This window comes from Podarcis pityusensis (genome assembly GCF_964106645.2).
Source record: "Podarcis pityusensis genome assembly, chromosome: 2".
Classification (NCBI taxonomy): Eukaryota; Metazoa; Chordata; class Lepidosauria; order Squamata; family Lacertidae; genus Podarcis; species Podarcis pityusensis.
In genome coordinates this window covers 106,435,666-106,457,454 of record NC_138029.1, presented here as the reverse complement: position 1 = coordinate 106,457,454, position 21,789 = coordinate 106,435,666, and the positions used below count along the sequence as shown (strand labels likewise).

The 21,789-nt window shown below is 49.5% G+C and overlaps 1 protein-coding gene across 4 annotated transcripts in view; it reads left to right on the top strand.

Moving 5' to 3' along the window:
- Nucleotides 1-6,245, top strand: part of LOC308471611 (G-protein coupled receptor 22-like) — a 47,957-nt gene extending 41,712 nt beyond the window's left edge. For all 4 annotated transcript variants that reach the window (XM_080995836.1, XM_080995834.1, XM_080995835.1 and 1 more), the window contains one exon: nt 1,916-6,245. In XM_080995836.1, the coding sequence (XP_080851962.1) occupies nt 1,989-3,281 (1,293 nt within the window). In that variant the 5' untranslated portion in view covers nt 1,916-1,988 and the 3' untranslated portion in view covers nt 3,282-6,245. The remainder of the gene's footprint in view (nt 1-1,915) is intronic.
- The last annotated feature ends 15,544 nt before the right edge of the window (nt 6,246-21,789 follow it).

The following is a 21,789-nucleotide window of genomic DNA, read 5'->3' as shown; positions in this document are numbered from 1 at the left end:
CACCCAGTGCCATCCAACTCCATGAGCTTTTTGCTATCAAAATGTCATATCCAGTTGATTTTAGAGATGCATAACTGAGGCATATCAAACAAAGAAAAGGCACGCTCTTACATACAAACTTCTCTAGCCTGTTACGACTTCTTGGAGAAATCTTATATGTATTTGTTTATCCTCTGCATGTATTTCTTCACCCTACCTTTTTGCTCAAAACCTACATGGAGGCTCACATGGCATTAAAACCCCGCAGTCTTCTTTCTCAATTGCTGAATTTTGATTGGGATAATTTGGCTCTGGCTCATTCTAAACTGCCAGAAGGAGCTGGTGTTGGTTGGCATCTCCCTCAGTTTGTGCTAATTTTTGCCTTGTGTTGTGCTTTTCGTTTTCCTTCCCCTTCTGGAACGGCACCGGTCGATAGTCACACAATATGTTACAATAAAATATGAATCCGTTGGTGTCCAGGTTTTGTGTATTTCATACTGGAAGTGGATCTTTTCCCCCCTGAGTAACATCGTATAGGTAGTTTATCCAGCAGTTTCTCTTTCTTTTATTTTTCCTTGTGTTTTCTAGGGGCTAAACACAGTAGCAGCAAACATACGTATTTTAACCCTTCTAGGAAAAAGCAGCTTCAGAGGGAGGTGGTTTTCAGCAAATAAGTGGCAGGCAGAGGGTGCTTAACCCTTCTCTCACCAATTTTTCTGCTGGGAGCAGCTTTTCTCCATCATAAGATATTCTTGACTTCTGTTTGCAGAGGCAAACACATCTGGCTTCCAGAGTTGGAGCAAGTGAAGGGGGGCGGTTTACAGGGGGAAATCATCAGGTGGGGAAGGGTTAAACACAGCCTTCCTCCTACACTTTACCACTGAAAATTGCCCATTCCTCTGCCTTGGAAGGAACAGCAGTTGGGGGTTACATACCCAAAAATGCATAGTTTGGCCAGGAGGCAGATTAGTTATTTAGCTCTTGGGAAAGCAGAGTCTGAAGTCTTCTCCACCTGTGCTAATGCTTTCCTGATTTGTGGGGGCTTGGAAGGGAGGGGGCTTGCAGAATGCCCATGTTAAGTTCAGTCACTGCTAGAATCCTCCCTGCACCGTTCAATGTCTCTGAATCCACAAATCCACTCCTTTTCCTGCAGGCGACTGTCTTTTCTGTCTTTCATGCCTGCTTCCAAGTACCCCCTTCGGGGTTTATTATGGTGGGTAGGTGCGTACAGAATTTCAATTCCTGAAAATCTTTGCTCTCATGATCACGGAGGACGTGTTAGAATACATGCACAGATAAGCGCTTTTGAAAACTTCAGCTGCTCAGGGGTGAGGGGAATACACAATGGCTCTGCATCTCTTATCAATGCTCTCTTAACTGTTCCTTACTTGGATAGTGAGCTTGACTGACAGGGAAACCTCATCCATTAAAGGGGGGGGGGGGATGCCAGCGATTACTGCATGGCATGAAATTTCCAGTGAAGTCAATGCACAGATTGCATATCTGTTTCACTCCATGGTGGTGGTGCAGAGATCTTTCACCTTGTGGTAAGATGTCCCTGTTGTTGCTTTGGGGAGGGGGGAGCAAAACATTAACCCATTCTGCCTATTGGGGTTAAGCTAGGATGCCTGTTTCATTCCCCCCCCCCTTCCCATCACCTAGGCCAGCCTTCTGAAACTGGGTGCCCCCCAGATATTATTGGGACTACAATTCTCATCCACCTCAGTGAACCTCAGCCTTCCATAGCCCACCAGGCTGTGGGAAGGCTGGCCTAGGTGATGGATGGGATGCCGATGGCAAATTTTGTGACGTGAGGAAGATTCTTCAGGGTTCTAGTTAGCCCCAGGTGCAAACACTGCCCCAGGCTGCTGCTGTCAATGCAAAGGTTCATCTTGCTGCTTTGATGATACTTGATGGTACCTCTCTCTCCCCACAGGTGAGGGAGCTGCCTGCAACCCCAAGCCCATTCATTCCATGGACTATGCCCACACCTCCATGCCCTCTCAGCCATGGAGACTCCCATGTTCGACACTATCCTGGAGACGACGGACGGTGTGACCCCTGACCCCAGCTGGACACTGCCCTACCCGCTGGGCTTCCAGGTCTCACTGACGGGCTTCCTCATGTTGGAAATCGTACTGGGCGTCAGCAGCAACTTGACCGTATTGGTGCTGTATTGCCTCCAGGCTGGCCTGGTGGACTCTGTCAGCAACATGGTGACCATGAACTTGCATGTGCTGGACGTGCTCATATGCGTGGTGTGCGCCCCGCTTACCATGGTGGTGGTCCTGGTGCCCCCCGACCGGGCCGCCACACTGCTCTGCTGCTTCCACGAGGCGTGCATCACCTTCAGCAGTGTGGCCACGGCCACCAACGTGCTGGTGATCAGCCTGGACCGCTACGACATCTCGGTGCGGCCGGCACAGCGCGTGCTGACCCCGGGCCGCGCCATCCTTCTCCTGGCTGGCGTCTGGGTGCTGTCCCTGGCTGTCTTCTTCATACCCTTCCTTGAGGGCGAGCTGGGCCACGCCAGCACGTGGCAGAACCGCACCGTGCTCTGCGTCGGGCCCGAGGAGTTCCACGCTGAACTTGGCACCTCCTACCACCTGGCAATCCAGATCCCCACGTTCTTCGCCGCCGTGGCCGTCATGCTGGTGACCTACGCCAAGATCCTGCAGGCCCTCAACATCAGCATCGGCAGCACCTTCAAGCGCAGCCAGCGCCACAAGACCAAGAAGAGGAAGCGGCGGAAATCGGCAGAGCCAAGCGGCAGCGTGGCGGCCGGCGGAGCAGAAGCCAAGCGGCTCTCTCAGCCCGTGCCGGCGCTGCCGACGCCACCGCCCATGGGGGTGCAAGCCTCGGTCTCTGTGATCATCGCCCTGCGGCGAGCGGTGAAGCGCCACCGTGACCGGAGGAAGCGCCAGCGGCGGGTTTTCCGCATGTCCCTGCTCATCATCTCCACCTTCCTGTTGTGCTGGGCGCCGCTGTCTGTCGCCAACCTGCTGATCCTGTGCCTGGGGCCCAGCCCCCTGATGGGCAAGCTGCGCGTCTGCTTCCTGGCCATGGCCTATGGCACTACCATCTTCCACCCGCTCCTCTACGCCTTCACCCGCCAGAAGCTGCGGAACGTGCTGCGCAGCAAGCTGAAGAAGCGAGTGGTGTCGGCCCTGCAGGTGGACCCCGCGCCCGGCGGCACCGTCATCCACAACTCCTGGGTGGAGCCGCCCCGCAAAAGCTGCAAGGGCCGGCTGCGGAGTAGTGACGGAGCCGAGCGCTGCCTGACTGAGGCCGCTAAGGAGTGAGGCGTAGGGGGCCGAGCCCTCAAAATGGAGGTTCAGCAGAGTTTGGGGGTGGGCGTACGAATCTTCCGCCTCGCCCAAGCTGGTGAGCGGCGAGTGCCAAACACTGAAAGGGGAGGGAGGCACAGAGGCCGCCAGAAACTACAACACCGGTGCTAACCCCTCCGCCAGAAGCCACTGAATGAGAGAAGTGGGGGTGAGCAGATGTCTTAACGAAGCCGCGAGGGTCAGCCATCGGCGCCTTGCCGAAACCCCAAGGGTTTCTGGGTAGGGTGCGATACTGATCCCTCACAAAAGGCCCTGCGCCCAGAGTGCAAGGCCTTCCCGTTGCCAGCGCTGAAACCAACCGACTGTCTGAGGTAAAAGACAAAGGCTCGAGCCTTCCCACCCATGGCACCGGCCAATTCACCACACTAAGACCCAATATAATGATCACTACTACTACTCCTCCTATTTAATGTTTATATCGGTGCCAAGAGTTGTGCTAAAGACATCCACTTGGGTGAGGTCCCCTGCATATAGGGTCGTTGAGCCCACATGGCAGTGAGCGAGTGAGCTTCCCCAGGGGCCTAATCAGCTAATACATATTTCTCTTTATTGCTGGCTAAGTCCAGGAAGTGGAGGAAGAAGTCTAAGAAAGCATTTTGTGGCTGCGGGGGAAATGCGGGTTTGGGGAAGGGGTGAGCCTCGCGCAGCTCTCGGCCCCACTGTTTTGCTGTGCTTTTTTTTCCAGAACCCCTTAGATTAGGCAAGCGACACACTGTTCTGTTGCATCATCCCAGGCCCCTGCCGTCTCCAGAACATGCTATGCTTTGGGGGTGGGTTTAAGTGCAGTTGTAGATCTCCCAGTCCAGTGGCTGGAGCCTGGCAAACATACCTTTCTGCAAAGGTTTATGTTAGGCTCTGCGCCCACACACCACTTCCATATTGGGACCAGTTTCCCAACAACCTACTTTTGGGTTTTTTTAAGGCTTCAGTACTGCAGACGCTGATTTCCTTGCCTCTGCCATCGCTGGTGGCCACTGACTCCCAGCATCAGATGCTAAGTGCAGCTGCAGTTCTGGATTTGAAGGTTCACTACTGTACCAAACGGCAACAGCTTTTTGGGGGGAAAGGGGAGGGGGAAATGGACCGCTCCAATCAGAGGAACAGGGACTGTAGGTGTAGACATGCCCCAAGCGACCCCGGATGTCTCATTTAAAAAGAGGCCAGACATCAATAGCTGCCTTATACCAAGCCCACACCATTGGGTTCCATCTAGCTCAGTATTGTCTGACTGGCAGTCCAGGGTCTCAGGCAGGGGATATTCCCAGCCATACTGGGAGATACATCAGGATTAGAACTGGGCATTTTCTGCATGCAGAGCTGGCCCCGCCCTCCTTGCAGCCAGTATCCTCTAAGTAACATGGTCTGGAAAGAGGACCTAGGCATACATCAACAGCAGAGTTGGACCCATCCCTTTCATACTGTGCCTCTGGGGGAACAGAGGGGAGTGGGGTAGACGGTATGCCAAATGGAAGGTGCCAAGGCTTGGGATTGGCCTTTATGGAGCAGGCAGTGAAAGAGCTGTCCAAGGATGGTATTTGTGTACTAGGGGAGCTGGGCTGGGTGCAAGTCCCACTGGACTTGGTGGAGCTTACTTCTGTTAGGCACTAACGAAAGTTGCAGCACTGCCCAAGATACAGGCACACACCTGCCCAGCCACTCGCAAGAGATCATTTCCTTGCCGCTGTTACGTTGAAGGTTGTCAGAAGGGAAGGAGAAGAAAGCCCTCAGTCTACCAGCTACAATTCCGCTCCTTGCTGCTTCCCAGAAATGCATGAGGAGCATATGGTCAGCTGCTAGGCAGTCAGTTCTCTCCCACACTCTCCCTTAGAATAGGCCCAGAATCCTCTGGCTCATCAGCACCCAATGGCAGGAGGAGCAGAGAAGTGCCCCTCAAAAGTGTGTGGGCGCGTGGCAAATGCTGAATAGATCACGAAGCTGGCGAGAGCCTCTAGAAGGACTTTTTTTTCCTTAACGGGTCAGCGGCAGCTCATTATAGTTCCTTATTTCCGAGCTTCTTAAAAACTTGGCATTCGACTGGCCCTTTACCTAGACTTACTGCAATACAAGAATATACACCATCAGACTGTTGGTCTATTGCAGACGAGGATTGGCACCTATTGGCAGCAGCACCTCAAAGCTTCAGACCAGGGTTTTCCCTAGCCCTGCCCAGAGACTGAACCTGGGATATTCTGCATGCAAAGCCACAGCCCTTCCCTGGTATCCACAGAGCCACGCAGACAGTCACACCAACTGGCCCTGTTGCATCCTTCCTCCATGCCAACCGCCAGCACAGTTATCAACAAAAGACTTGCTACGTCTTCCTCATTCATCCCACGTGGCAAAAGAAAAAGGAAGGGGGGGCGGAACCTGTTGGAAGTAACATTTGGGTGCCCAGCTTCTTCCAGCCAGGAGTCTGAAAGCGGATTTCACACGACTGTCTCGTCTCTTGTGTATCGGTGTAGTCTAGCCATAGGTGTCATATTCTGGAAGCTGTAACATGGCCACAGTTGAAGGCAATAAAAGAGCTGGTGAGTTGTGTGTGCAATGTGTCAGAAATCGTGGGGGGTTCCCAGAGGGTAGAACCAGTTGGCATCACATGAACAACCCACTGCCCCTTTTAGATAAAGCTAGAAGTCGCAGATTCATCCCGGCAGAATGGGATCATCTCAGTGGTAATAGATTGTGCTCGTATTTTCCCAGAGGTAATCTCACTGGAAGGGAGCAGCAGAAACAATTGCCAAATGCCTCACATCCATATTTTCCTGTGATGTCCTACTGATACACCGAAGCCTTTCTGAGTGTGGTTCTTCCTCTTGACTGTGCTATCTGCCAAAGGCGTGTAAGTAGGGAATTCATGGTGGCTTTCCCCCATTATAGAAGAACTTTGCCTTGGAGAATAGTAAACCTCTTGAGTCTAAACCTCTTTCAGGCTGCTTTATTTCATCTGGGTTAAAAGACTTGGCTTGACGTTTTGCCACTTTGCATCTGTCTCATTCACTTGCTCTGATCTTTAGCCTCAAGCTGCCCTGAGACAATCCAAAATACAGATGGGCAACCTTTTTTTCTGCTGTGGGTTGAGGCAGGAGCAGGGAACCTTTGGTCCTCTGAATGTTTCTGAACTACAACTTGCACCATTCCTGGCCATTGGCCCTGCTTGCTAGAGTTGATTAGAGTTGTAGTTCTGCAACATCGGCAGTGGGCAGGGCCAGAGCCAAGACTGGGCAATGTCACCCTCTTTTGCCCTCTCTCCTTGCCTGTCAGGGAACTGCCATCAGTGTCCGAGGGAGAGAGCAAGCTCCAAAGGGATCCCAGAGAGCGTCCCGGGAGTGGGAGAGGCAGCCCGTCTTCTGGGGAGGAGAATCAACGTAGCTCCAGTGGAGAAGGGGGGCAGATGGGGGAATCAGCGAGGCGGTCCCATGACTCCTTGCCGGGGCCCAGCGGGGAGAGGAAGGGTCCTCCGCTGCCTACGCCCTCCTTGCACAGAAGGCTTCCGCACAGGGAGAGTAGGAGGAGACTTGGAGTCAAAGGACTTCTTTGCTGGAAGAAGTTTAAGAAACGCCCACTGACGGATTCTGCCAGCGATTGAGACAGTCACGGGCGAGTGGCTGCCCGGACAGGAAAGGTTCACTTAGGCAACCCAGCCAGAGGTTGGGACAAGCTTACGCACAAGCAACCCCTAGAACCATTACATTGCCACTCTTTTCTACCTCTTTATAGCGCCCCTTTCCCTCCCTCTGCCCAGTGGGCTGCCGAACAGCTCTTGCCAGAGGTCAGAACTAATCCCTTACAGAAGGCTTTTTGAAATTGGGCTAGGGTCCGCATAAAATGGGCCCCACTCCAACAAATGAATCATGAGATGTAAAGAGCAGCCACAGTCTGTGACCACATACCGGCTGTGGTTCATAAAAAAAAAATAATAAATGGGGAGGGGTGACTGATCTTTGCAATTCTTACGTTGCTTTCTTACGTGACATCAAACCTGAGTTGTACAAATGTCAGAACGTTAGGTTGATGTCTGGTGAGAACAGTTGTTTGCTTTAAAAATGTACAGTGGGAGAAGATCCCTATTTGGCACTTCATAATTATAGAGTCACTCCTTTAGAGTGTGGGAAGGCACCTGCCAGCTCCTTTAGAACAGGTGCATAAATACAAAAAAAAAAAAAATCTAGATATAGGACTACAGCAAAATAATGTGGAGGGAAAAGGGGGGTTGGGAAGAATGGAAAAGCACAACAAATAGGCAGTGTTTCCCCCCACTAAGGGCCGGGTGTTTATTTTCTGTGCTGGACACTGCCCTGTCACAAGCAAGCCGCCTTCAAGGAGGAGTTGACTTGCTCATTATAGTCAATGGTGGCAATCAGTTTTTTGAGGAAAAATTGGAGAGTCTGCTGTCAAAATGCCAACAGTCTCCCGCTAAGGCAACTGCTGTGGCAGCACAGTGGGGCTCTTCGACATCATTTTCACATGGGGAGAGTGTTTTCTGAATGTGCTTCCACCTAGTGAGATCTCAGTTTTGCTTTTCAATGGATTGCTGAGGTGCAGTAAATCTCAGGTCTCACCCAGAAGGGGGAAATACCTTGAACATCAAGCCAAGTACAATTTTTCATTGCTGTTATCAACTACTGGTAATTGCTGCTTCTTAACAACACATCCCACCCTTCCAGAGCAAAACCTAGTGACTGCAAAAGCTGAAATATCTTTTAGAATGTGAGCATTGTTATTTCTTTCTTCTGGTGGTGGGGCAGGTATCAAAATGAGCATTAGTATTAAATAGGAGGTTCCCCTCAGCCCAATAACATCCTTTATATGAACCCTTCATTTATGCAATGTTCCACCAAACAATAAACTATGATTTATTAGGATCGGGCAGTCTTAATCCCAGTAAGCCTTTAACCATGGTTTACCATTACATGCAAACAAAGCCAATAGTTTTTATATGTGCTGTAATAATTATATGTGGGTCTGCTTACATGAAATCAGATCACTGACCCAAGTAGCCAAGCATTGGCCACTATGACTGACAACATTTCGAGGTCTTCGGTGAAGGGGCCTTTCCAAACTTTAGTTGCCTGCAATTCTGTAACTGGAGAGTTGGCAAATTTAAATTGGGACCCTGGACATGCAAATCACATGGTACACTACTGAGTTGGTGCTATTCTTGGAAGCAGATATCTGGTTTTGATTACATTCCTATTCCATTCTTTAGAAAGCTTTGGTCTGATCACTACGCTCTGAAAGCCAGGATTGACTTTCCACCCCCACCCTGCTTAGGTGGCGAGCCGATTTGGGCTCGCCCGCAGAGGCTGATGGACCCTGATAGATTCCGTCAAGCCTTGCGGGACCTTGCTCCCCCTGGCGACTCATTGTCTGAGCTTGTTGAGGGCTGGAATACCCAGCTCCTGGCAGCCACCGATGAGATCGCACCTAAGCGCCCTCTGCGACCCCGCAGAAACCGGGCTCCCTGGTTTACCGAGGAGCTTCGGAAAATGAAGCGGGACCTCAAACGGCTAGAGCGAGTATGGCGGGGTGCCCGTGACGGAGCCTCAAGAACATCTTATAGGGTTTTTATGAAAACCTATGAGATGGCAGTGAAGGCCGCTAAGAAGTCTTACTTCTCGGCCTCCATTGCATCCGCTAGCTCTCGCCCGGCGCAATTATTTAGTATAATTCGGTCTTTAACGTCCCTTGAAGGACAGCCAAATTTAAATAACAATCTGACACACAGCTGTGAGGCATTTGCGAGCTTTTTTGCGGAAAAGGTCCTGTTGCTCCGCCATGACCTCCCTGCCAATTTGGATACAATAAAGGAACTGGAGGCCCCTCGACTGTCCTCGGGTCCAGTATTGGACCACTTTGACCGGATATCTCCAGCCGATGTGGACAGATTCCTCCAAGCTGGAAAGCCCACCACCTGTCCTCTTGACCCGTGCCCGTCATGGCTGATTAGAGCGTGTCCAGACGAGGTGCGGGCCCCCCTGGGGGATATTATCAATTTGTCCCTTGGCACCGGGATATTCCCAGGGGAACTGAAGGAGGCAGTGGTGCGTCCGCTCTTAAAGAAAACATCATTAGATCCCTCAGATCTATCCAATTACCGCCCGGTCTCGAATCTTCCATTCCTGGGTAAGGTGATTGAGAGAGCGGTTGCTGAACAGCTTGGTAGGTTTCTGGATGAAACATCTGCTTTGGATCCATTCCAGTCCGGCTTCCGCGCTGGTCATGGGACCGAGACGGCTCTGGTCGCCCTAACAGATGATCTCCGCAGGCAGCTGGATCGAGGTGGGTCGGGGCTGCTGATTCTTCTAGATCTGTCAGCAGCCTTTGACATGGTCGATCACGAACTCCTGGACCACCGCCTTGCCGACGTGGGGATCCAGGGCACAGTCCTTCAATGGCTGCGCTCGTTTCTCTCTGGTCGGGGACAGAGGGTGGCGCTTGGGGGGGAATTGTCATCGCGCCACTCCTTGGTGTGTGGAGTGCCTCAGGGTGCGATTCTCTCCCCGATGCTTTTTAACATCTTTATGCGCCCCCTCGCCCAGCTTGTCCGGAGTTTTGGGCTGGGTTGCCATCAGTATGCTGATGACACCCAACTCTATCTGTTGATGGATGGCCATCCTGACTCGGCCCCAGACACACTGACCAGATGTCTGGAAGCTGTGGCTGGATGGTTACGTGGGAGCCGGTTGAAGTTAAATCCTTCGAAGACAGAGGTCCTCTGGCTGGGGCGGGACGATATGGGATTGAGGGGGCAACTCCCATCTCTTGCGGGGGTGCAATTAGTGCCAGCACCGTCCGTTAAGAGTTTGGGTGTAATCTTCGATACCTCCCTTTCTATGGAGGCGCAGATTACAGCTATAACAAAGGCGGCATTTTTTCATCTCCGCCAAGCTAAGCAGTTGGCCCCTTATCTCTCTCGCCCTGACCTAGCCACTGTGATCCATGCGACGGTCACCTCCAGACTGGATTATTGTAACTCGCTCTACGTGGGGCTGCCCTTGAGACTGACCCAGAAACTCCAGCGGGTGCAGAATGCCGCGGCGAGACTCCTTATGGGGTCTTCGCTGCGAGATCACATTCATCCGGTACTATACCAGCTGCACTGGCTCCCGGTGGAGTACAGGATCAGGTTTAAGGTGCTGGTTTTAACCTTTAAAGCCCTATACGGCCTAGGACCCTCGTACCTACGGGACCGCCTCTCCTGGTATGCCCCACAGAGAAACCTACGGTCTGCAAATAATAACATCCTCAAGGTCCCAGGCCTCAGAGAGGTTAGGCTGGCCTCAACTAGAGCCAGGGCCTTCTCGGCTGCGGCTCCAATCTGGTGGAATGCTCTGTCACAAGAGACTAGGGCCCTGCGGGACTTGACATCTTTCCGCAGGGCCTGCAAGACAGAGTTGTTCCGCCAGGCCTTTGATCAGGGCGCAGCCTTACTCCCTCCTCTGGCAACCTGCACAGAACTTTGCTTAATTGGTTGCCATCAATTTGATTTAATTAATTTTTATAATGAAATATTTTTAGATTGTGTGATTATTTGATTATTTGATTATTTGATTGTTGTTAGCCGCCCTGAGCCCGGCTTCGGCTGGGGAGGGCGGGATATAAATAAAATTTATTATTATTATTATTACCAAAGCCCAGTCACTACAGACATATATTTCTAACTATGGCCCATGTTACATGCTATCTTAAGGGTTGCAGCTTTTCATAACCAGAACTCTGTAGTTGTGCAGACGCAGATCTGCAGAATAATTTTACACTGGCAGCTCTGCTGTGTGCATCTGAAAACCAGTGTGAGAGGGCAAACCTTATGAGGAATGGTTGAGGAATATGGTATGTTTTGTCTGGTAAAGAGAAGACTCGGAAGAGATACGGTAGACATCTTCAAATTAAAGAGCTATCGCCTGGAAGATGGAACAAGCTTGTTTTCTCCTGCTCCAGAGGCTAGGACCCAAACCAATGGGTTCAATTACAAGAAAGGAGATTCTGACTAAAAGTCACAAAGAACGTTCTGACTAAGAGCTAACAGGCTCCCACGAGAGGTGGTGGACTCTCCCTTCCTTGGGTTTTTTTAAAGCAGAGGTTGAATCGCCATCTGTCATGTGCGATCTAGTTGAGATTCCTGCACAGCAGGGGGTTGGACTAGATGACCCTCCTCGGGGTTCCTTCCAACTCCACAGTTCTATGATCTGATCCATCTTCCCTTCAGCATGCCCCAGGCTCTGCAATGCAGGCCAGTATGGCTGCTCTGTGACGCCATGCAGGTTATCTAGAACAATGTTGGCACTAGTTTGCCCTGTGCCATTCTGCATTCGATTTAAGATGCATGAGATTTACCTTGACGTTTCCTGCCATATCAGAGCTGCGGCTGCAAATTATGCAGACGTGCGGTCTAGTTGTCCTTGATGTGGCTGCAAGCTTTTAACAAACATATTTGCAATTATTGCTTCGCAATGTCAGCAGAAGTTAATTTATGTAGCCAAACCCAGGGACAGAAGACAGAGGGGCTTAATACATTTTCAGAGGAGGAAAAGCCTCACTTCCCAGCTGCGTGACACTGGTTAGCTTCCCTGTACTGTGATGATTCTTCACCTAGTCAATTTTTCATGAGCCTTGAGAGGACGATAAGAGATCAAGGGTATGCGTCTCAAAGTCAGTTTTTTTAAAATTCCAACTGCGTTTGATCCTTAAAGAATTGCTTGTGGCTGATTTCATTTCGGATTCTCAGCAAGGGCACACTGCTCACCAAAAACACACCCAGCCTCTCTCCTGCAGACTATTCCTGCCTTGTACATTCTGCCTAGATTGTAAATGCTAGAGTGGGTGCTCAGTGCCGATAGGTATGGGCATTCCTCCGCTTGAAAGCCGTCTGTTCAGGGGAATTCAACCTTTTCAGTCGGCCCAACCACAACTACAATGTTTTGAAATTTGCTGCTGATGTCAAACACCATCTCTCCCTCTCAATGAATGCACTTCACGTTTGTTGCAATGTGCTACCTGTACCAAGTGCTGCTGCAGTAAGGTCACATTGTGATTTACGGTCTCCCACGACACCTCTCTCTAAATCCCCCACGAGCCCTCCTGTACAGCTCTCCACACTGTTCCCTGGTGCCTGGTCTCCATACAATGCCTTCCATGGAGCCCAGATTGCACAAATGCATGCAAATTCACAAATGCTTCCCCCCAAAGCTTGCAATTCCACAAATGCTTCCCCCACATACACTATGCTGCCCTTGGAAACCGGTAAGCATTGTTGGGATAAGGAGTCTGTGTTATACCATTCAAAAGCACTCCACTCTCCTCCTCTTCAATTCTAATATCCTCTGCACAGGAAAATAACCCTTCTGCCTTTGTGCTTTAACTCCTAGCTGTAAGTGAAATAGTTATTATCCTATCCCTGCAGCTAGGGGAACCTATTTCCTGTGCTCAGACTCAGCCCTGGAAGGAAGAAAGGGAACGGCATGCTTCTCTGAGGTTGTCCAGAAAGCTTTCCTCACGCCACTGCGTAGCTGTAGCCTGCCTTCTTGCTTGTGAGAGGAAGGGACCAGTGCTTTGAGGTTAAAAAGCAGGTCAGACACATTTAGGCCCCATCTGTGTCATACATTTAGAGCTGTAGCATATGAATTTAATCTGTCTCCCAAATAATCCTGTAGTTTCTTAAGGGAGCTGTGTGTTGCTAGAAGACTCCCCTATTCCTCTCACAGAGCTACAATTCCCAGATCCCTGGGGAAAGGGCAGAACTGTTAAACCCCTCTGAGAGTTGTTGCTCTGAGGGGACAGGGGACGGCTGCCATACGTCCAGAATTTCGCAGACGTAGCCGGGATTTGTCCGTCGAAAATGGCATATGGCCGCTCGTATCAGAAGTGTTGAATTTTGGGCAAATTTCTGGAAAAAAACAGCTTAAAAACATCTCTTTTTTTGAGATTTTGGAAAAAAAAAAAAAGCAGCTCAAGAATTGTGGCAAAACAAAACACAAAACCTCCTATGTCCAGATTCTCACTTCTAGAAATATGACAACCTAACGGGGTGGGGGGGCGCTCTCCTAACAACTCACGGCACCCAGAAAAAACTACAGAACCCAGGATTATCTGGGGGAAGCCATGAAAGTGTTCACAATGCTATGGTACTGATTTAAAGGTATAGCGCAGGTGACGCCTGATTCTCCAGAGGTCATCCCTATGCAGGGAAGAAATTGTTTTTCTTTGCAGAATCCAGTCTTAACTGGAACGCAGGTTTCTCAAACCCTGGGGTAGTAAGGGCTCATCCATGACTGGGGTACTGCCCCAACTAGGCAGCCATCAGCCAGGCCCTCCTTCCTTCCTGCCTCCCTTATTACAAACAGTCCAGGAGGTGGCACTGCCTGAAATATCAGCATTTGCCCCTGTAATGCTCAGCAGGGAAAACAATGGGGAAATGGGTTGTCTCTTGTCTGTCACTGACTTTGCCTCAACCTACTGTTGGGACGCGGGTGGCGCTGTGGGTTAAACCACAGAGCCTAGGACTTGCTGCTCAGAAGGTCAGCGGTTCGAATCCCTGTGACGGGGTGAGCTCCCGTTGCTCTGTCCCAGCTCCTGCCAACCTAGCAGTTCGAAAGCACATCAAAGTGCAAGTAGATAAATAGATACCGCTCCGGCGGGAAGGTAAACGGCATTTCCGTGCGCTGCTCTGTTTCGCCAGAAGCGACTTAGTCATGCTGGCCACATGACCCAGAAGCTGTCTGCTGGCTCCCTCAGCCAATAAAGTGAGATGAGCACCGCAACCCCAGAGTCGGCCACAACTGGACCTAGTGGTCAGGGGTCCCTTTACCTTTACTGTTTGAGTCTCAGCCCCTCTGCCCTACCAGTGAGCACCAGCAGGGGGGTTTTCCCCACTGAGGGAGCAACACCCCACTCCACTTCCAGGCTTCTTCCTCATCAAGGTCACAAAATTTGGGGGGAGGGGACAAATTGCTAAGGAGACATAATTGTGGATGAAACACACCAAGAGGCCGAACATCTACGGTCCAGAAGTCAAATACCAAGGAATGTCCTGTGACTTGCGCAAGCCTATCCTGTGGGGTTCGTATGGGTTTAGGATTCCTGAGAGGATTATGCAATGACATTGCATTGAGACATTGATCTGCAGGGCCAGATGTTATCCTTCAATCCATATTATGCCCCACCTGCTTACCCCACCTTGGCAGTAGCAATGTGATCTCTGTCAGGCCGGTAACAGAATCCCTTGGTGTGTAGAGGGAATGACTGTACTCTGGATGGAAAACAGTAAAAGGGCTTTTCCAGCTAGATGGATCAAGTGACATTTCCTGTAAATATCTTCTTCCCACTCAAACACCCAGAATCTCCTTCAGTGACAAATAATTTCAAAAAGGTTGTCCGATTCTGTGGTTTTATTTCGGTTGGGGTGTATGCGTCTTGCTGCATCATGCAGGAAATGCCACAATATTCTTGTAATGAAATGACCAGACACACAAAAAATTACAAAGCATCCTCCATGCATTATTGATAGGCTTTTATGATGACTGCTGCTATTGCAGTACTGTATTGGCTCTTAATTCTTAGAAAACATAGCAATACTTCGGCCAGGATGAAGCGCTGGTGCCATCTAGCGAATCCTGGAAGAACCTGCTTCCAAACTGCTCTGTTTATTGCGAGCATTCGCAAGCGATGCACACACAAATCCATTCTGCACTTCTTGCAAACCAATGAAAAACCTGCGTTCATATAATACCTTTGACTTTTGAAACAATTTTCTTCTGCCTGGTATAAAGTTAGAGTGTGAGCGTTGGTAACCTTCCAATAATCTCTTTATTGCAGGCAGACATACATGCAGTAAACTGAGTATACTTTCCTGTCCATAGGATTGGGCAAAGAATAATTATCTTCAGAAGGTAAATGCAAGTGCAGAACCATAGCAGGAGTAAAATGAACAGGGGTGGGAGTAAAAGGTGGCCAACAGGTGAAGGGTTAAATGCTTCCCCCCAAAACACACACACACACACAAAACACCTTTCTGCTGCAAAACCTCTCTAACCAAGGAAAGGAGAAGAGCTGTCAAACATTTCACACAGCTTTATGGCAATGTAGCTTTGGTACTCACTGTAATGCCTGTCCTTTGTCCACCTGTGATGTCATTGGCTACCGTGATCATTATTACTTTAAAAGGTAAAGGGACCCCTGACCATTAGGTCCAGTCGTGGCCGACTCTGGGGTTGCGGCGCTCATCTTGCTTTATTGGCCAAGGGAGCCGGTGTACAGCTTCCAGGTCATGTGGCCAGCATGACTAAGCCGCTTCTGGCGAACCAGAGCAGCACACGGAAATGCCATTTACCTTCCCGCCGGAGCGGTACCTATTTATCTACTTGCACTTTGACGTGCTTTCGAACTGCTAGGTTGGCAGGAGCAGGGACCAAGCAACGAGAGCTCACCCCATCGTGGGGATTCGAACAGCTGACCTTCTAATCGGCAAGTCCTAGGCTCTGTGGTTTAACCCACAGCGCCACCCGCGTCCCTTATTACTTTATTATTTATTAAATCTGTTGGCCGCTTTATTTTGCCCAGAGCAACTTACAAACAACTAAATGATGTATCTGGAGTTCCATTTACTCAGCAATTGTCCCCTGTGTGAATGAAGAGAGATCCGGTGTTATTCTGGTTTACAAAACTAGAAACCGACCATTGTATTAATGTGCCAAGAGAACCCCATCCACCACCTCTCCCTCATACTGCACTGTGGAAGCAGGCATCATTTTGAAGAGCACACGCCACTCTACTTCCAGGCTTCCTCCATAATATGAAGTTCTGTTTATAGTTGCATGGCAGGAAGTTCCACCACTGCAGTTTACGCCCCAGCAAGCGCTGTTTGGACTGCAGCCAAAATCCCAAAACATTCCTATCAAAGATCTCCCAGAAGAGAGTCCTTGGAGGGAGCAACACACACTGCCCCCTGCTGATTAAGCTAGTAACACCCCACCAAACTGAGGACAATTTGGATGTGGTATTTGGGGCATTGCTCCTCTTCACCATGGGTAGGCAAACTAAGGCCTGGGGGCTGGATCCGACCTAATCACCTTCTAAATCCGGCCCGCAGACGGTCCGGGAATCAGCGTGTTTTTACATGAGTAGAATGTGTCCTTTTATTTAAAAGGCATCTCTGGGTTATTTGTGGGGCCTGCCTGGTGTTTTTACATGAGTAGAATGTGTGCTTTTATTTAAAATGCATCTCTGGGTTGTTTGTGAGGCCTGCCTGGTGTTTTTACATGAGTAGAATGTGTGCTTTTATTTAAAATGCATCTCTGGGTTGTTTGTGAGGCATAGGAATTCGCTCATCCCCCTCAAAAAAAAATATAGTCCAGCCCCCCCACAAGGTCTGAGGGACAGTGGACCGGCCCCCTGCTGAAAAAGCTTGCTGACCCCTTCACACTCTGGTTTCTGTCTCCCTTAAGCAGGTATGTCCACATGTCTTTGCTCCTTACATCTCTAGGTCAGCACCAAGAACTTCGGCCTCCCTTAAGCAGGTTTCTGTCTCCCTTAAGCAGGTATGTCCACATGTCTTTGCTCCTTACATCTCTAGGTCAGCACCAAGAACTTCGGCTAGAACCTCTTCTGTGTTCTCCACCCTTTTCCTAGTCCAGGCTCCTTCCTAGTCAAGGCAGCAAGGAGGGCTTAAAAGAGAGATGGGGGGGGAGAGAAATGGCTAAGGTTGCTAAGATAAGGAGGTAGAATTGGAGATGAAACACATTGAGAGGCCAAAGAATACAAAGGAGGACCTTGGCCACCTGAGGAGGTTTGGTCCACCACACCACCTTTCCAATAACTGTTCTTCTAAAAGAGGGAGACCAGGAATGAGCCTCTGCTAAGATGTGCTGCTTGATCGTCTGCCCACCTTTCATCATGCCCACTTCTGCCCACAGAGTTAGGAGCTGTAGCACACCAAAGTACTGTAGTCACATGGAAAGATCTACCATGGAACTGGTGAAGAAGCTGCAAGCAGGAAGAGGTAAGCTGGAATGTCAAACCTGGTGAAACTGACCTTAAGTAGCTTTCTCCTTCAAACTTTGGCAGTCTGCTTTTGCAATTGCCGTTTTGATTATCACTGGGAGCCTGAGAAATTAGTTTATTCACCTCACAAACACGCAGCCCGGTTCTGTTTATAGCTGCATGGCAGTAAGTTCCACTGAGTTCACTGCGGCTTGCTTCCAAGCAAGTGTGTGCTTGGACTGCAGCCAAAATCCTAAAATCTTCACATCAAAGAACTGCTGAAGGGAGGAAGGACTTAGAGGGTGAAGAGGAGCAATGCCCCAGATTATCACCTCAAAATTGTCCTCTGGGGATGGTTTGGTGGGGTGTTTACTAGCTCAGCCAGCAGGGGGAGGTATGTGTTACCACCCCCTAAGGAATTTCCCTTCTGGCAGTGTGATTTGGTCTCCTTTCGCAAAAGGCATTTCCTTCAAGTGTTCCTTGAAACAAAAGAGAAATAGCAACAGGAAGCCTATAACCCAAAGGCTTGCCAGGGAGGGCGTCCACTGCTGACACCCTTGACCTCTTGGCGGTGGCAGTGCAAGCAGAAGGAAACAAAACAACTCAAATATCTGAAGCACGTGAAGCAACAAAGCTAAAAATAACTGTCCGTGCACATCAAAACAAACACCGCAGGTCGCCATGTTGGACCGTTGTAGTAGGGCAGGGAATCCATAAAGCACGATAAGGTTATATCTTTTAACAGGAGTAATGAAAATGTCACAAAGCCACGAGCAAGGTTTTGAATAGTTCGGATTAAATGTTAAGCAAAATAAAACAAGTGGGGAGCGGAAGAGGGAGGGAGGGCTGAACAGGATGTTAAAGGAGCAACGTATGAATGGTTTTTAACTCCTTTGCTTAATTTTACTTATTTATCACATTATATATCCCACTTTTCCTCCAAGGAGCTCAAGGTGGCAAGCATGGTTCTCTTCCTCCCCGTTTTATCCTCAAAAAAAACCCAACCCTGCAAGGTAGCGACTGACTGGCCCAAGGTCACCCATTGAGTTTCATGGCTGAGTGAGGATTCGAACTCTGCTCTCCCTGGAACTAGTCCAGCACTCTAGCAACTACATTTGTCATATTGAGAAAGCAGCTAAAAGTCAGACCCATGCCATATGTTTACAAAGCACACCCAACACACATTTAAAGCACATGACCTACCCCCAAATAATCCCAGTAGTTTAAGGTACTGGGAACTGTAACTCTGTGAAGGGGAATCCACAGTTCCCACAACCCTTCCCACAAAGGAAAACAGAAAAGAGGATAAATTCTCCACCTTCCATTTGCTTGGGTGAATGATAACAGAGTTGAGCCTTCTTTTCTCCTCGGGGTACTTCTGCCAGCCACAGGGAATCTATGGCCACTTAACAGTGTAAGAAGCACAGCCAGGAATAATTCCAGGGCAGGGGGTTCCAAAACTGGTCTGTGGACCGCCAGTGGTGAGCAAGATTCATTCAGGTGGTCTGTGGCATGTCTGTGGATAGAAGGCTGTCCTATTAAATCCTCATACAGTGGTAGCTCGGGTTAAGTACTTAATTCATTCCGGAAGTCCGTTCTTAACCTGAAACTGTTCTTAACCTGAAGCACCACTTTAGCTAATGGGGCCTCCTGCTGCCGCCGCGCCGCTGGAGCCCGATTTCTGTTCTTATCCTGAAGCAAAGTTCTTAACCTGAAGCACTATTTCTGGGTTAGCGGAGTCTGTAACCTGAAGTGTATATAACCTGAAGCATATGTAACCCGAGGTACCACTGTATTGTTTTTTAATTGTATCACACAGCATTTAGCATAGTGCATTACAATTGCTACAGCAGGTAGAAAAATCATTTTAAGTGCTCCACCAAGATGCTTGGCAATTTTCAAGTGGTTGGGGTGTGTGTGTGTGTGGATTTTTGGATATCTACACAAGACTGCGCATGATCCTTCTGAGGGAAAACCAGTACTGCATGCCGGAGCCAGCCCTAACGTTAGAGATGTTTATATACAGCTTGTCTCAGGCAAGGTATTTTAGGTAATCACAATATCAATTATTCAGCATATACGGTATATATATCTCCAAGAGGGAGGCACTATTTGGATTCCCTGGTACCAAACATCTAGGAGGAGTCTTTAAGTGGGTTTCAGCATTGAAGAAGCAAAACAGATTAGGCTGGGGGGAAAGCCCCACATAAAACCACCCCAGAGCTGTTTGCTTCTGTTCCTAGGAGTGCAGCTTTGGTGTTTCTAAGAGCTATCCATGCACCCTGAAATATACTCAGAGTCGCAAAGTGATTTCATGCTCTTTATTCAGCTCATAGTGGTGAGGAGGAATGAATGAAAGTCCCCTCAAAGTATCTGCTTTATATACATTATTTACACAATGGGCTGCACATGATTGGCTAATTCTGGAATTCTACTGTAAGCCAATGAGGTTGTGGATTCACTTATATCTGGAGCATGATTGGCCAACCAATCATACTGCTGCATTGTTCTAGGACCAATCAGACTGCTGCATTCTGAATCCTATTGTTCTAGGACCAATCAGACTGCTGCAATTTGGATCCTATTGTTCTAGGACCAATCAGACTGCTGCAGTTTGGATCCTATTCAACTCAGTACATAACACACCCCATTCCTTTAAGTTCTCCATTAAGACAACTCAAATGTAGCTCACTTAAGCTACGCACAAATAAATAAAAACGTTGGTGATTTTGTGTGATGCTTCTGTTTGTGAGTTTTGTTCCTCGCGTGGCGGTTGAACAAAACCGTTTGTGAAAGTTTTCCCCCTTATGTGACGGTGTTATTTATAGAGTGTAGATCAGCCTTTGCCCACCTGATGCCCTCAAGGTGTTTTGGATCACAGCTACCACCAGCCCATGCAGGCTCTGGATGGTGGGAGTTGTAACCCAATCACCTGGAAGGCACCAGGTGAGCGAAGGCTGGTGCAGGTGGTACCTTTTCGAGAGGGCTTTGTGTGGTCGTGTCGGCAAGTTCCGTTTCCTAAGAGCACATCTACCACTTTACACACACACACCAACCTCTTTCAAGTGTTGCAAAACAATGTGGTTGAACTGCAGGAGCCCATCATTTATGTAACCGGGAAAGCCTTCCTAAGCCGCTGTTGACATCGACAGGAATTAAGTGTCTTACAACAGTGTGTGGCATGCACTGGCCCCTCCCCAAAAAGGGCAGGGTTGAGACCTGGGCCACCCCTGGTGTGCTACATCGCCACCAGAGGGCAATCTTGCCCTTACTGAGAGCGAAAGGGCACTGCCAGGCAGACGTGCCATCCCAGGGCATATTCTGTGGACCCTGCTCTCACCACCATCTGACCAACAACACAAGATTTATTCTGGGGTCTTTTTCACTGTGGGCTGCTATGTACCTTAGGGCGGCATAGCCATCTATCACCAGGATTAGAGAAACCTGGCGTAGGTGCTTGCAAGATTTCAGGTCAGGCAAAGATCTTCATCAGCAACAATGGGCAGGCGGCTAAGGTGGGAACAGAACACTGCCTTGGCAACCTAACCCATATATACAGGGAAAGGCTAATGTGGGCTGTGGGTGTGTTCATAGGGAATGGATACTTCATGCTTCCCTTGCTCCCCACAACCCATACCTTCAAGCTGTGCCCCAGCACCAGCAACCAGGCCCATTGCCAGCCTTGGCACCCAGATTGGCGGAAGGTGGAGAACAGTTGGAAACCTGGTGCAAGAGAAGAGTTCATCACCCCATTTCCTGCTCACTGAAGCTCCCCTGCCAGTACCTCTTTTGCCTTCACGTTAGATTGAGAGTTGTTCCTACCATTAGGCAGAGTGAGACATCTGCCCCTGAGACAGTGGTTCTGGGCGTCACAGAGGGCGCCAAATCGTTGTCCTTTAATGCATCTTACAGTATTGCCTGATAAGGGAGTGGGAAGAGGTGCTTTACTGTCTTGCCTCAGCTGCCAAAACAGTTTCCACCCCAGGGGCCCAGAGAACTTGACCAGCATGAGATACTATGTCCCTTGACTTGGGTGGGAAGGCAGCACTTTGCTATCAGGCCAGCCCAAGCATTAGTGCCCCCCCCCCCGCAGCAGTCACAGGGTTGGAAACCCCATCCCTGCAGCATAATGTGTAGTTCTAATTTAATTCTCCGTTACGTAACATAGGTCACCAATTCAGATCATTTGACTATTACCACTTCTCAATATGTTGAATGCGTCTGAAGTGTGTTTTGGTGGGGAGGGTGACACGTTGGGACCAAATCGCAATCCAAATGGGGCATCTTGTGTCCCTCAGGCCTAATTTTATGCGGCCCTTAGCCCAATTTCAAAAGCTCTCTGCAAAGAATCAGTTCAGGCTTCTGGCCACAGAGTGATCTTTCTCTCCACTGACTTGCTGGGGAGGAAGAGAGAAGGACTGAATGGGAGTATCAGAGAAGTAAGGAGTGGCCCCACACACTTGTGGCTGGCCCTAGTTGCCCCTGCCTC